The following is a 13,579-nucleotide window of genomic DNA, read 5'->3' as shown; positions in this document are numbered from 1 at the left end:
CCAAATCACTTACCGGGGACTTACCGGCATGGCTGAATGCACCTTGCAGCAGCAGTCGCAACCCTACGCACCTACCTATCTGGTCTTTACTCGGGACTACGGCACAGAATAGCCAACGTTCGCGGTCATAGCAAGGAATCGACTTTCTCTGCGCGCTCTTGGATTTAATGCAAATTCGACCACCCCACTGCAGTTTTCGACTACCGCCAGTTGAGTCCAGAGCAAATTGAAGCTTTCATAGACATGAGGACTGCAATCAAGGGCGAGAGCGAGAGGGAATGCATGCGAGAGCAATATTGTGGTGCTGATGGAAGGAATGTGATGGTCGAAGGTTGCTTGAAGCCTGGGAGAGTTGTTCTACCGGTTGGTCTTGGTGAAGCGGTGGGAGGGTCTGGCTAGAAGAGAGAAGAGCAGTATTGCTATTATGTATTAGAGGGAAGATGTTGTAGTCCGCATACGCTACATAGGTATCATGACTAATGCCATCATTGAGGTCAAAGTCATCTTCAGGTTGATCACCTCAATCTGCCTTTTCCTCCGAGATTGATTTCCCTGCCCCTGCTTCTTGTTGCTCGTCCTTCGATGCCGATGCAGCTTCTTCGTCTGGTGTCTGACTCGCAATTCCCTCTGAAGCCGGTTTCTCGATTGTCACACTGGCGTCGTGGTGGGCCGGCTTGTCGTCAAAATCGCTTCTGAGGGTCTTCTCTTCTGTGTCCGATGTCGCTTCCATTACTAGTGTTGCTTCGCTCGAGACTGAAGGCTGCTTTTCGGCATCACCATCAATTTTGGCATCCTCGGGCCGAGTCTGAGCCTTGGGGTTCTCCATTTGATCGTCTGTCTTGCCATTCTTTTCCTCCTTTGTTTCTGTGGCCTTGGTTGGCATTTCAGTGTCTGATGTGCTGGTCGACGGTGGGGTCACGACGATGAAATCATCATACGCTTCGTCGCCATCACGGACCTTGATTGAGACACCACTTGCTTGAGAGTACACCCTCAAGCCAAGCACAAGCAATGCATTCCATGGATCATCCGCAAACCAGTCCTTTTCATCCTCACTAGAGGACGAATAGACATCTCCATCCATCTCACTGTCCCACGCAAAGTCATCGTCTTCGAGCTCGGCATTAGGATCCATATCGCTTCCAACGTAGCCCGTAAACTTCATAGGTGGTGGTAACGGTGGCGGACTGACAGGTCCTCCTGCAGGCTTGCTGGTCAGATTGACAGGCGGATCATCATTTGGGAAGGGAGCAAAAACGACGCCCGCCCGCTTAAGGAGGTCCATCTTTTCTCGCTCTCTCTTCTCTTGTGCAATTCTGTCTTTACGTTTCTTCTCTCTGGCTTTGACTTGTTGCCTGAGCATCCTCATCTTGGACTGCCGTGCCCTTGACTCCCTCTTCTGTTGTTCTTTCTTCTGCTTTCTAACCTCTTGTTCCTTTTCTCTGAGTTTGCCTTTCGCATGGGCAAGTTCGAAGTTGCGGCCGATTTGAAGCAATTTCTGCTTACGATATGGTGCTTCTGTTTCGATGACCGACTCGGCGGTCCGGTAGGGTACTCGAGATGGCGAGATCTTGATCAGGACGTTGTAGCTGCCGGCCTCGAGATCGAGGTCTACACTGACCGAACGTGTGTTGATGTAGTTCCCGCTAGAAACGTGCATACTACGAGCCAAGTATCTTGTGGGGTCTTTCGCGTCGTAGACGCGGAAGTGGAGGCAATACGTGTAGCGGCCTTGGAGACCTTGGAAATAGCTGACGTCTGGTTGGGCGAGAACGATGACGATCGGTCCTGGGCGAGCCACAGTGATATGAAAGCTAGTATCTAGGTAGGTGACCGCACCTGCTGCCACATTTACGGAGGTCCATTGTTGGGTCAGCGTCCAGGTTTCGTCAAATAGGCGTGTGCGTTGGATGGAGTCGAAGTATCGGAGGAAATTGTCTAGGGTCACCCAGAAGACCTGCTTTTGTTAGCTTAAAAGACAAGTACAACAGACGGAGGGTACCATACGCCAGGATCCTTGAAATCGAACTTGAGTTGCTCAACAAGCTCAGCGCTCCATTCCTCGAATTTGTGGTTGAAAGGACCATCAAAGTTGTCTGTGTTTTTGTTGTTGCCCCAAGGGTTTCTAGCGTAGGTAAGCGACAAATCGTCCGGATCCATCAACAAGGAAAGAGCGTACCTGACTTTCAGCAGCCGAAGCCCCTTATGTTCAACCGCCTGAAGCACGGCATAAGCGTGCTTTCCAAAGTTGCCAGCCTCCTTGTAGTGAAATGCTCCGCCAGCGAAAAGGTAAGTTTCATTGACCTGCATCAGCTGCTCCCACAGCCGTGCCTTGTCCATAATATCTGATGGCGCAAGGTTGATGGACACGCCTCCGGTCAAGTCTTCAGTGCCCTCACCAACCCAGCCGCCATGTAATGAGCCATAATCACCATGAGCCTTTGCGTACGCTTTTTCGATCAACGGCAACCATGTGTCCTGACTATCTCTGCATCGCGCAAAGTAGAGTGCCTCACCCCCCTTCTGCAAGCTCTCCCTCAGCTTCGTTATGTCGTTGCTGTTGTTGAAGGTACTCCTTGTCTGTCTCTCCTCCACGTATTTGCCAACGAATAGGTCGTCGCCGTCAGAGACGTGTATGAAGAGGCGGTCGTCTACAATTTCTGGTATCCAGATTCCGTCGCGGAAGAAGACGAAGCCATATACACCTACAGCTTCGTCTCGAGCCACGCAGAGCCGTTGCATAAGCCCTGGCTTTGCAGCGACCGAGACTAAAGCTGCAATGAACCAGCAGTTGCCAAGTGAGCCTTGCATGACATCGTCGCCACACGCGCCTTCTGCGTTGAAGGTCGGTTTCTCGAAAATGTCCTTCAAGATCTGTAAGCATACTGCATATACGCAAAAAGCATACACAAGGTACTTACCTTCACTCGCTTGACACCGGACGGCTGTATAGCAGTTGTGTTTCCTTCATCGTCCACCAAGGGAACGATACAGTCATGCTGGTAGAGCTCGACTTCGAATTGTCTGTCTCGGTATCTTTGATTGAGACGCTTGCATTCAGCCACGATGGCCTGAACCTTGGTCTGACATTCCCTCTTCGCCTGCTCATAAGACGCAGCAGGGCTCTCCTGGGTATGCAGGCCATTTTCTTCACCGCTGGCGGCTTTGAGCGTCTGTTCGAGGCGGCGAGCCAGAGCAGATGTGTTTAGCGCACGATTCGGAGAGGTCGCGAGGAAGCGGTCCCAGAAGCGATAAAAGTCATCGTTCAAGGGCTTGCTGATGATTGATGAGATGGAACGGGGCCTTCGTGGGGCCCTTTCGTGAATGAGACGGATAGGAAAGGGAGTGATGTGATCAGGAGTGGTGGTGCCACTGGATGCAGGGCGGTGGGTCTGTTTGTTGAGAAAGGCTCGAGCAAAAGCATGCGGGTCCATGTTTCCTCGAGTTTTTCCGTGCAATGGTGTTCATGAATAAGAGGTAATGTGAGAGTAAATTGCGGGGCAGAGCACCGGGATAATATGGTCATACAGGTGTCACTGCTATTGGATGGCTACGAGGAGAGGGTAAAATTCAAGTAGAAGAGATGGAAGGCGCTCGAGCCGGCATGTCGAGCATCTTATTCGAGCCAACCTACATGGTACATGATGGGAAAAGTTGGTCGGACCGGTCAGCTGTCAGTCCGGAGAATGGAAATGCTGGCTGATAGGATGTCGACAAGGCTTGCACTGCATGATTAGTGGACAGCTGCCACGTATCACCCGAGCAGTCGGCGGAAGATGTCGACGTGGTCATGCCCAACGTAAGCTGCTGATATAAAAGATTGAGGCTGAGATGCACCTTGCTGTCAGATGCAAGAGCAAGAGCAAGAGCAAGAGCGAAGTGAAGCAAGACGTGGAAGGCGCCTCGCTGTCGCGTGCCTCGGTGCTTTGATCGCTTTGACCACCGAGCCGTGACATGTGCTTTCCGAGAATGCGACTGCCTCATGATTGGTCAACTTCCCAACTCAGCATCAATCAACACAACAAGCATGCTCAGTGTATTCCAAGCACGCTTTCAGCGCCTGGAGACAGCTCTGAATACGCTGGTCGAATCAGTTGCTGCATACAACCCGTCTGTCTCGGCAGCAGATGCACTAGTCGCAGCCGACGAGGATTTGGAGGAGAGCTTGGGACAGCGTAAACACTCGTCTCTCGGACCGCTATACCCGTCACCAGCTCACTGAATGAGAATAGTCGCCGTCCATCATGCAAACTATGCGCGAATCCTCGAACTACGAGCCACAGCCGACGCCCTAGATGAAAAGATCAAGTCCACTCTACGAACCCTAGCCGACACACGCAAAGAACTCCTCGATATTCCCTCCTCACAACTAGCTAAAAACACCCGTCAAGTCGGCGTCGAGGAATTGCTCTCATACGCAAAATTCATCTCAAAGACCACCGTCCCACCTACTTTCCGCGGCCACATCTCTACGGAGCTCCTCTCAAAACCACAGCCTGTGACTGCAGATGTACCAACCACGCAGATCACAAATGGCATGGCCACACCTGCCGCTAATGGCGACAACACGAGCACATCTGATCAGCCAGAACAAACAGAGAACAGAGCTGTAGCCACCCTCAGTGCAGAAACAAAGGCTATGCTAGACCCGCTGTCTCAACTTCCCTTCGTCCCCTGGCCATCGCAGGACGTCATTCGTATGGGAGCTCTAGCCACGATCCAAGGCATGATCGAAGACGGCACCGACCCCACCACAGTTCTGAGTGCAGAAGAGCAAGAGGCGAGGGACAAGCAGAGACAGGAAGAGGAGGAGAGACTTCAGGCAGAGCAGGAAGAAAGAGAACGCAGGAGAAGAGAGGATTGGGCTGCCAGAGGCGGTGGTGGTAGGGCTGCTATGACCGAGGATGTCTTTGACCCTGATGAGCTTTAGTAGGCTTATGGAATCGCTTGGTCGAGGGAGCGCCTGCTCAACACTGGTTACGATGATTATTACGATGGTGCAGGATACCCAAATGATAAACACAAACACCACAAGACACGAAACCCAACAACGGAGAAGACAAACTCTCTAGTCGTTACAAACATCAATTTCTAAAGCTCTATGTCCTATCTATATCGGTCTAATTGGTATATGAAAAAAACAACCACACAAAAGCACACTTTCCAACCACTTAAACAGCATAAGTAGGCCAAGTAGGGTACTCCCAAGCAACAGCCTTGTCCATCAACTCAACATCCAATCCCTTGTTTCCGGCACAGACATACAAGAACTTGGTAAACGCAACCTCGGACCAATAGCTGAACGTGGTGTTTCCAGGCACAAACACAACATCACCTTGCAACAACTGGACAGTCTCGTTCTTCAAGTTGACCTGCAGAGCACCCTCGAGCACCTCGAAAGCCAAGTGATCGGCAAAATGACGCACAGGTGTGGTGATGTTGGACAACTTGCGGTCGATGGTGATGGTGCCTTCGCTAAACTTACCATCGCCCTGGGTAGGAGTGATGAAAGGAGCGATGATTTGATATCCGTGTTCGGAGTTCAACCACATAGGACCTTGGTTCTTAGCCACGTAGAAGGGAGTGTTTGAGTTCGAGGGCACGGTGTTCTTGCCAGTATGCCATGTTGCGTTTGCAGGGGCACTGCCGTTGACGAGGTCGCGACGGGGATTGAAGTCAAGCTGGGCGAAGACGTCGAAGGATTCGAGGGCGGAGATCATGGAGGATGAGGAGCCGGCGCCTGCGTCTGCGGAGCCTGAGGCTGCACTGGGGACGTAGGGGGAAGAGGTCTCGGAGGTGTAGTTGCTGTCTGCGATGGCGAAGAACAGGGCTTCGAAGCCACCGGGTTGGATGACACCAAGCATCTCGGTATCAGGATCCAGGACTTGGAAGGTGTGGGTGGTGTTGCGAGGAACGGCACCGTAGTCACCGGGAAGCATGACGCGAGCCTCCTCGTCGCCGTACTTGTTGGTCCAGAGTTGGTAGCGACCCTTGCTGCAGAAGAAGTTCTCGTAATGAGCCTTGTGGATGTGAGGAAGGACACCGAGAGCATCTGATCCGGGAGAGCTAGTCATCAGGATGGAGAAGGCACCACCGGACGAGGCACCAGTGACGGGGAACCTGTAGATCTGCTGGCCAACGGCAACAGCTTGGGCATTGGAGTATCTCTCGATGACATAAGGGCGGACATGATCAGGAGCGTTCTCTACGTAGAGAGAGCTACGGGCTGCGGCACCGACGGTGAAGGCGGCAGTGCCGGCGAGAAAAGAAGAGATGTGCATCTTTGGAGATAGAGAAGAGGAAGAGGGCTTGAGAAGGAGAGACTGGTGATCCGGATGGCATACACCGAGGGCTGCTAAAATACTTATAGATACTCAGGGCATATGAAAACTTGCCTGTAGATCGTCGTGCCCTACATGCTTGACCGAGTAAAGCTATACCACACTTACAGTCTCTGAGCTAATCCGCACTCGTCCGCCAACAAATCTCGCATTTCCATCACTGCCGGTATGTTGAGATCGACAGGGCACACCCACGAGGAAACCATGGTGGTGATCGTACAGGGCAAACAATAAACACCCGGCACGTATTCTGTATCAGGACAAGTGCAATGACCGGAAAGTGTTTCGAGAACAGAGGTTGGTTGTGTCGGTGCTCCGTGCCAGGAGGTGAGTCGTTTGGCGGCAACTTTGAAGCAAAGCGAGTCAACTATTTCGAGGGCTTTGGTCGGATCAGATATCAGTTCGGCTGTGTGACCTAGGGCTTGTTGTTGCCCTGCTCTATTAAGGTTGCGAAAGTTTCGTGCGTAGAAGATTTAGGACGCGTGTAGCGGAGCTTGTTCCTGGGCACCTGAAGTCGGCATTTCGCAGAGTAGGAAACTCACAAGACAGACCCGCTTGCCACGATTACCAGGCAAGTTCCATCGAGTTCTGTTTCTATCGGGTTCTTCAGGCCAAATCTCGTCATAGCATAGAGTGTTCATTTAACCAGAACAGTGATGCAAAGGGGTCAAGTGTGCTCAAAATTAAGAAGCTGCAGGTACGGAGCGGGTGGCTTCCGTCTTCCGCGCACGCCGCAAAGTGTTTGGTGCCAAACTGGACTTGGTTAAACTTTCTACTCTAACTTGACAGCTAAACTAATGAAAAAGGGTGCCCTATAACTCTGCCGCATGCTATCGATGGACAAGGGCTGCGAATTGCAAAGAAGGCCATCAAGAAACCAAGAAACTAGGCTCCGAGTAGCCCTGCACTGCCCTAATAGCTGCGCATACTACGCGTATCAATGCTCGCTCAACAAGCATGATAAGATCCCCGTGCCTTTTGCAAATCAAGCCATCAAAATCGATTATACCCTTGGGAACGCCATCAACGCCAAACCATCAAAACGCTTGGAAATCACTTCAGGACGTCGCAACGTAAGATAGAATAGGCCATCAAATCGTGACAGCAACCTCGGGACGCTGGCTTGCAATCTCGCCGCCGGCACCCATCTCTGCCCAATCGCCCCAGAGACCTCTCTTTCCACGGATGCGGAGGGGAGCACCAAGCTCGTCCGAGCTTTGCTCCACTTTCACGGCGTCCTTTGTACCGAGAACGAGGACCTCGAAGAACATCTTGGTGGCGTCTTGCTTGCTCGTGCGCTCTTCGGGGCAGAAGTCGGTAAAGAGGACACTGCGTTGAGCGCGGGTTGAGGGTGATGGTGGCTCACCAGATTCGTCTGAGAAACGTTCACGCAAAAGATGAACGGCGTGCTTGGTGCCGAGTGAAACAGGTCCAGAGTCGGCAGGGTGAAGAACGGGCATAGTAGTCTCATCGAAAGCAGGTGCCGGAGAGTAAGCTTCCATCTCATCCTCTGGAGCAGGCTCAATGATTGAAGGCAAGTCATCACCACCAAATGCAGGAGCGAAGTCATCAGCACCGAGCGTGGGCTCTTGGAAAGCCTCAGGTGCAGGTGAAGTGGCAGCCTCAGGAGCATTGGCCTCCTCTTCCTCCTCGGGAATCTCGATTTGGGGAAGACCACTATCTCTCTTACGCTTGAGCTCACCGGCTGTGCGTACGACCTCGAGGGAGAGAACGCCTCTCAGCTCGGGTGCCCAGCCCATGCTACGACCGTCACCCAGAATATTGGAGACGAAACCGCCGTTCTTTTGCATCTCCATGAGTGCAAGGAGGACAGGATCTCTGGGAAGGAAAACGGGAGCCTTGAGAATCTTGCTGCGGTCCTCTTGTTGAGCGCGGATCTGGGAGTTTTGCAGTTCGGTGTTGAGGTCAGCAGGAAGAACCTTGCGGCGCTTGGCACGCTGCTGTGCCTGGATCATGGTCTCGTCTTGCTCAATTTCGGTGGGGTGCTGTTCGAGCTGGAAGGTCTGCTCAAGATCACGCTCGACACTGGAACGAACAGACGAAAGAGGCGAGACACTATCACGCTCACGACGGACATCTGCGCGGTTCAAAGCATCGAGGTTGCTCTCTTCGATTTGGAGATCGAGACCGCCCATCTCGATGTCATCATCCATAGGCAAAGGAGCCATGGGAACGTCCTTCTCGATGGTGGCCTCGGTATCACCAATGTCCAGATCCAAGTCATCCTGGAAGAGCATGCTTCGATCGTTAAATTCTGGGCGCGGTGTCTCGGCGCGTCTACCAATTTCAGGGCTTCTTTCGGTAATGTCTTCGCCAATGTCCAGACCGAGATCATCATCCTCAAGCTGTAGAGTTCTATCGGCATCTCCACGAGTGTCCATGCTCTCGGGGAGAAGTTGACTAGTGCCCCAGTCCAGAAGAGTGGGATCTTGACCAGGTCCAGGGGTGCTGTCGAGTAGTAGCTCGTCGAGATCGGGCATTGGTGCAAAGAGATCCAATTCGGTGATTGTGTCGGGAAGCACGAGGGCGGCAGGGTTTGCTGTATGCGATTGGTTGGAGGGAAGGTCGACATTTCCAGGACGGAAGGCGAGCTTGATCTTCATGAGAGCTTCATTGCAGTCGTCTAGCAGGTATCTAGCCTTTCTGCTGTAGATACGGACGACACCGAGCAGAAGCTGACCGCTGAGGCGCAGAGCGATAGGAGCATGATCATTCTTGATGATGGTGTGGACACTGCTTCCAATGTCTGATTGCAGGATGTTGTTCTTGGTCAATTTGCGCTCGATGTTGGCGGCCAACCAAACACGGGCGAGCGGACCCGTCTTTGACAGAAGAGTTTCGGAATAAAACATGGTGTTGTGGTGTTGCGGTGGGTAGGCCCAGCAAGCAGATGCGTCAGTGTTGACTGGCAGCGACACGCGCGACGCGTCTCGATTTTAACTTTTCGGCCTGTCGCGGTGTGATGCACAGTCGGCGCAAGACTTTTCGTTCGATTTTCGGCGGTCGCGTAGGTCTATCGAGTCGTAGACGGAGTATCGCAAAGGTTCAGAGCAGATGGCGCGTGTGGACGAATAGAGTGGTGGTAGATTGGCCTGTCGCAAGCAAGAGACCAAGAAGCGGGTGGGTCGGTAGGTCGGGCAACCGTTCATCACGTGCTCCAGGTAATTCATCAAGCCCATTGATTTCTCGAACAATGGGCCTCAATGGAGTTTTCTATAGACATGTATAGAGCCTTCTATCGAGTCGTATTTTTATTCGAATTGAAAGCAGGCTATTGTCGAATTGGATGCTCTTCATGTTTCAATCCATGTAAGCAACATTCCGGAAATAGGTAACTTCCTGCTGCTGCTTGAGAAACTCTGCCAAGCGAAAATGACGCTTTCTCAAGACGAATGCAGCAGCCGCATGGGATGGCACTTGAAGGTCGTCTACCAAGTAGAACAGACGGGATGTTCATCGTGGACAGACCGCAGCATTAGCAGATGGAAGAATCATATCAAACACAGTACAATCACTCTACTTTCCACAATTCTAACAATAGCAGAGGCTCAACAGGAGATTCGCAGCTTTCTCCACAGTCTCCGTCTGGCTAGGCCACGTACCCTAGCCCTCGAGCGTTTATTATTTGCGTCCTAACAATCAGTCCTCGGTGTCGCTCTTACATTCACCTTCCGACACCCAGTCTCAAGTGCTACCTCGTGTCCGGCATTGTCACTGCCGCCGTATCCCGCGCATTGTCAGGCCCCATGTTGACTGCGACTCGTTGACATGTCCCGTTCGTCCACCCCGGCTTTGCCCATGTACAATGCCTCGAGGCAGGATCTAGCTCCCCCTGAACAAGGACGACCACCTCTCAACCGACAAAGGACTCCGGTATCTTCAATCCACTGCTTCCCTTACTGCCCATCCCGAACCGTTCAATTCCATCCATCTGCAAAACTCGCGTCTCGAGCTTACCCCTAAATGCCGCACTTCCAAGAACTGCTTGCTTCTGACACTTATTCTCGTAGCAAACCGTCACAGCCAACCATGCAGTCCTTACGCCGCAGGAAACAGCGACCCGCCTCTCAACATCGCTGACTCATGGATTGCAACCGAACGAAGCTGCCACACGTCTTCATAGCGATGGCCCGAACGAACTACCTCACGAGGAACCTGAACCGCTATGGCTGCGCTTTGTCAAGCAGTTTCAAGAGACTTTGATATTGTTGCTCCTGGCATCCGCCGCCATCTCTGCCGTCATGGGCAACTTGGAAGACGCCATCAGTATTGCTATTGCCGTCTTGATTGTCGTCACAGTCGCTTTCGTCCAAGAATACCGCTCAGAGAAGTCTATGGAGGCCTTGAACTCGCTCGTACCTCACTCTGCCCATGTCATCCGCAGCGCAGAGCGCAGGCCCGAGAATGACACACTCGAGGACGCTGAGAAGGTCTCTTTGGCCAATGCTGAAAAGGCGTCGACGACTATCCTCGCTGGTCAATTGGTCGTCGGAGACCTTGTCCTCTTCCACACTGGCGATCGCATTCCTGCCGACATACGTATCACTCGTGCTGCAGACCTGTCCATCGACGAGTCCAACTTGACTGGTGAAAACGAGCCTGTTCACAAGTTTGCTGCAAGCATCACAGCACTGAAAAGAGAAGGATATCCCAGCTCGCCTGTATACGCGTCCGAGGCTTCAGGTACTGTAGGTGCCGACCTGCGTCTGAACGAGCAAAAGAATATCGCATTTATGGGAACACTCGTTCGCTCAGGCTACGGACAGGGTATCGTCATTGGTACAGGAGGTGGTACGGAATTCGGAGCCATCTCTGCTTCACTGCAAGAGATTGAGAGTCCTCGTACTCCCCTACAGCTTTCCATGGACAACCTCGGCAAAGAGCTCAGCTACATGTCCTTTGGCATCATCGCTTTCATCATGCTTATTGGTTTCATCCGTGGAAGGCCTTTCCTGGAACTGTTCCAAATCGGTGTTTCTCTTGCTGTGGCTGCTATTCCCGAAGGTCTGCCCATTATTGTCACCGTCACCTTGGCTCTCGGCGTACTTCGCATGTCAAAAAGACATGCCATCGTGCGTAGGCTTCCGAGTGTGGAGACTCTTGGCTCTGTCAATGTCATTTGCAGCGACAAGACTGGAACTCTTACCATGAACCATATGACTGTGACCAAAATGTGGCACTTTGACGATGAGGCACCGGTAGATGTAGTAAAGGTGCATGCAACAGCCCCCTCTGATTCGGCCACACGCTCTATCCTACGTATTGGCAACATTGTCAATAATGGAAGACTAGGTTCCGAGTCTTCTTCTCACGCAACAGCGGCTTCCGCAGCCATTCTTTCCTCTACCATGGGAGGCGATATGTCCAACGCAAAGAGCCGCTGGACTGGTCAGCCGACCGATGTTGCACTTCTGGACCTCCTGGATGCGTTCGGTGAAGATGACATTAGACACAACATCGGTAGCAGACGTAACGAGACGCCATTCAGCTCAGAGCGCAAATGGATGGGTGTAGTCATTCACAACCCGCTCGAACCTAACGGACCTGCAACCGCCTACATCAAAGGTGCTCTCGAGCGTGTCCTTGGGCGCTGTGACACTTACATGACTTCCCAAGGACGCGAAGTTGTTCTGGATGAGCAGAGACGTCAAGAAGCGTTGAAGGCAGCCGAGAACATGGCTCAGGACGGACTTCGTGTCCTTGGATTGGCAAGTGGACTCGTTCGTGAATCAAAGGATCGCCGGACGTCCCGCGGCACTTCGCCTAAACCCGAGGGCTCATCCCTGGCCGATGAAGACCACCTTTATACTGGCCTATGCTTTGCTGGATTGGTCGGCATGAACGACCCTCCTCGCAAGGGTGTGGACCGCTCTATTCGTCGTCTTATGGCCGGTGGAGTCAAGGTTATTATGATCACTGGTGATGCCGAGACCACCGCGGTGGCTATTGCAAAGAAGCTCGGCATGCCCATCAATATGTCTTCAGCACTTGGCTCCCCAGTCCTGCGCGGAGACCAGTTGGACCAGATGAGCGACGAAGACCTCGCTCAAGCAATTTCACGCACATCGGTCTTTGCAAGAACAAGTCCAGATCACAAGATGAAGATCATCCGCGCTCTGCAATCACGAGGCGACGTTGTAGCCATGACCGGAGACGGCGTCAACGATGCCCCTGCTCTCAAGAAGGCCGACATTGGTATCGCAATGGGCAGACTCGGTACAGACGTCGCCAAAGAAGCCGCCGACATGATTCTCACAAACGACGACTTCAGCACCATCCTTGCCGCAATCGAAGAAGGCAAAGGCATTTTCCACAACATCCAAAACTTCCTGACCTTCCAGCTCAGCACCTCTGCCGCCGCTTTGGGGCTTGTAATGCTGAGCAGCGCGTTTGGCTACAAGAATCCCCTCAACGCTATGCAAATTCTCTGGATCAATATCCTCATGGACGGACCCCCTGCTCAATCTTTGGGTGTCGAACCTGTCGATAAAACAATGCTTACGCTTCCTCCTCGACCCCGTCACGCTCGTGTACTTACTCCCCGCCTTATTCGAAGAGTATTGCAGAGCTCTCTCGTCATCATGGCAGGCACACTATACACCTACATCTCCAACCTCTCCTCCACCGACCTCTCCAGCCACGAAGTGTCCCCTCGCGACACAACCCTCACCTTCACCGCCTTCGTCCTCTTTGACATGTTCAACGCCCTGACCTGCCGCTCGGCCACCAAATCCCTCTTGCTCGGCGAAATCAAGTTCACCGGCCACAAAGCAAATGCAATGTTTAATTATGCCGTTGCTGGGTCTCTTCTAGGACAGGCATTGGTGATTTATTTCCCACCTCTGCAGGGCGTTTTCCAAACAGAGGCTTTGGGCTTCAGGGATATTTTGGGCTTGGTGGTTCTGGCTAGTAGTGTGTTTTGGGTTGATGAGGGGAGGAAGTGGTATGAGAGGAGGAAAGCAAAGGGCAATGGGTTTGTTGGGTATAGTTCGAGGGTGTAAAGAGAGGAGAGTGCTGAATGTTTGCAAACACCTGTGTATATTCATTTTCCTAGAAAGAGCACGGAGCCTGTGTTTTTTTCTTTTTGGCTTCTTGTCCCACGTTTGCATAGCGGTGCAGATAGATGGATACAAATGGCGTTTTTCTTATTACTTCTTGTTCAAAATATGACTTTTACTTCTTTTGTCTTGTCTACATTATATACAACAATTTTGGTT

At 52.2% G+C, this 13,579-nt stretch overlaps 5 protein-coding genes across 5 annotated transcripts; 2 read left to right on the top strand and 3 right to left on the bottom strand.

Annotated features, from left to right (window-relative positions):
- Positions 1-520: 520 nt before the first annotated feature.
- Positions 521-3,434, bottom strand: M438DRAFT_351293 (cysteine proteinase; the record flags this gene model as incomplete). The annotated part of the gene is made up of 4 exons (XM_029906703.1): positions 521-1,957; positions 2,008-2,125; positions 2,180-2,874; positions 2,922-3,434. The coding sequence occupies 4 exons, from the start codon at positions 3,432-3,434 to the stop codon at positions 521-523; spliced, it is 2,763 nt and encodes a 920-aa protein (XP_029766134.1).
- A 593-nt stretch (positions 3,435-4,027) lies between these two features.
- Positions 4,028-4,930, top strand: M438DRAFT_262344 (uncharacterized protein; the record flags this gene model as incomplete). The annotated part of the gene is made up of 2 exons (XM_029899811.1): positions 4,028-4,175; positions 4,233-4,930. 2 exons carry the CDS (start codon positions 4,028-4,030, stop codon positions 4,928-4,930), a joined length of 846 nt encoding a protein of 281 aa, XP_029766133.1.
- Positions 4,782-6,352, bottom strand: M438DRAFT_341663 (RmlC-like cupin). Its single transcript, XM_029904555.1, has one exon. The coding sequence runs from the start codon at positions 6,279-6,281 to the stop codon at positions 5,172-5,174; it is 1,110 nt and encodes a 369-aa protein (XP_029766132.1). The 5' UTR covers positions 6,282-6,352; the 3' UTR covers positions 4,782-5,171.
- Positions 6,353-7,009: 657 nt separating this feature from the next.
- M438DRAFT_341661 (uncharacterized protein) lies at positions 7,010-9,439 on the bottom strand. Its single transcript, XM_029904554.1, has one exon. It carries the CDS (start codon positions 9,212-9,214, stop codon positions 7,433-7,435), a length of 1,782 nt encoding a protein of 593 aa, XP_029766131.1. The 5' UTR covers positions 9,215-9,439; the 3' UTR covers positions 7,010-7,432.
- A 570-nt stretch (positions 9,440-10,009) lies between these two features.
- On the top strand, positions 10,010-13,532 carry M438DRAFT_341660 (calcium transporter ATPase). The gene is made up of 2 exons (XM_029904553.1): positions 10,010-10,235; positions 10,373-13,532. Exons 1-2 carry the CDS (start codon positions 10,131-10,133, stop codon positions 13,361-13,363), a joined length of 3,096 nt encoding a protein of 1,031 aa, XP_029766130.1. The 5' UTR covers positions 10,010-10,130; the 3' UTR covers positions 13,364-13,532.
- Positions 13,533-13,579: the final 47 nt, after the last annotated feature.

Source organism: Aureobasidium pullulans (genome assembly GCF_000721785.1).
Source record: "Aureobasidium pullulans EXF-150 unplaced genomic scaffold scaffold_1, whole genome shotgun sequence".
NCBI lineage: Eukaryota > Fungi > Ascomycota > Dothideomycetes > Dothideales > Saccotheciaceae > Aureobasidium > Aureobasidium pullulans.
Note: the sequence above shows the minus strand (reverse complement) of the source record. Positions and strands in the feature narration are given on the sequence as shown.

What these genes read in the sequence shown, in the direction of transcription:
- M438DRAFT_341663 (XM_029904555.1), bottom strand. Translation starts at nt 6,281, where the DNA reads ATGCACATCTCTTCTTTTCTCGCCGGCACTGCCGCCTTCACCGTCGGT.
- M438DRAFT_341661 (XM_029904554.1), bottom strand. Translation starts at nt 9,214, where the DNA reads ATGTTTTATTCCGAAACTCTTCTGTCAAAGACGGGTCCGCTCGCCCGT.
- M438DRAFT_341660 (XM_029904553.1), top strand. Translation starts at nt 10,131, where the DNA reads ATGTCCCGTTCGTCCACCCCGGCTTTGCCCATGTACAATGCCTCGAGG. An exon ending in TCAACCGACAAAGGACTCCG is followed by an intron (nt 10,236 to 10,372) that starts GTATCTTCAATC and finishes TTATTCTCGTAG; the next exon opens with CAAACCGTCACAGCCAACCA.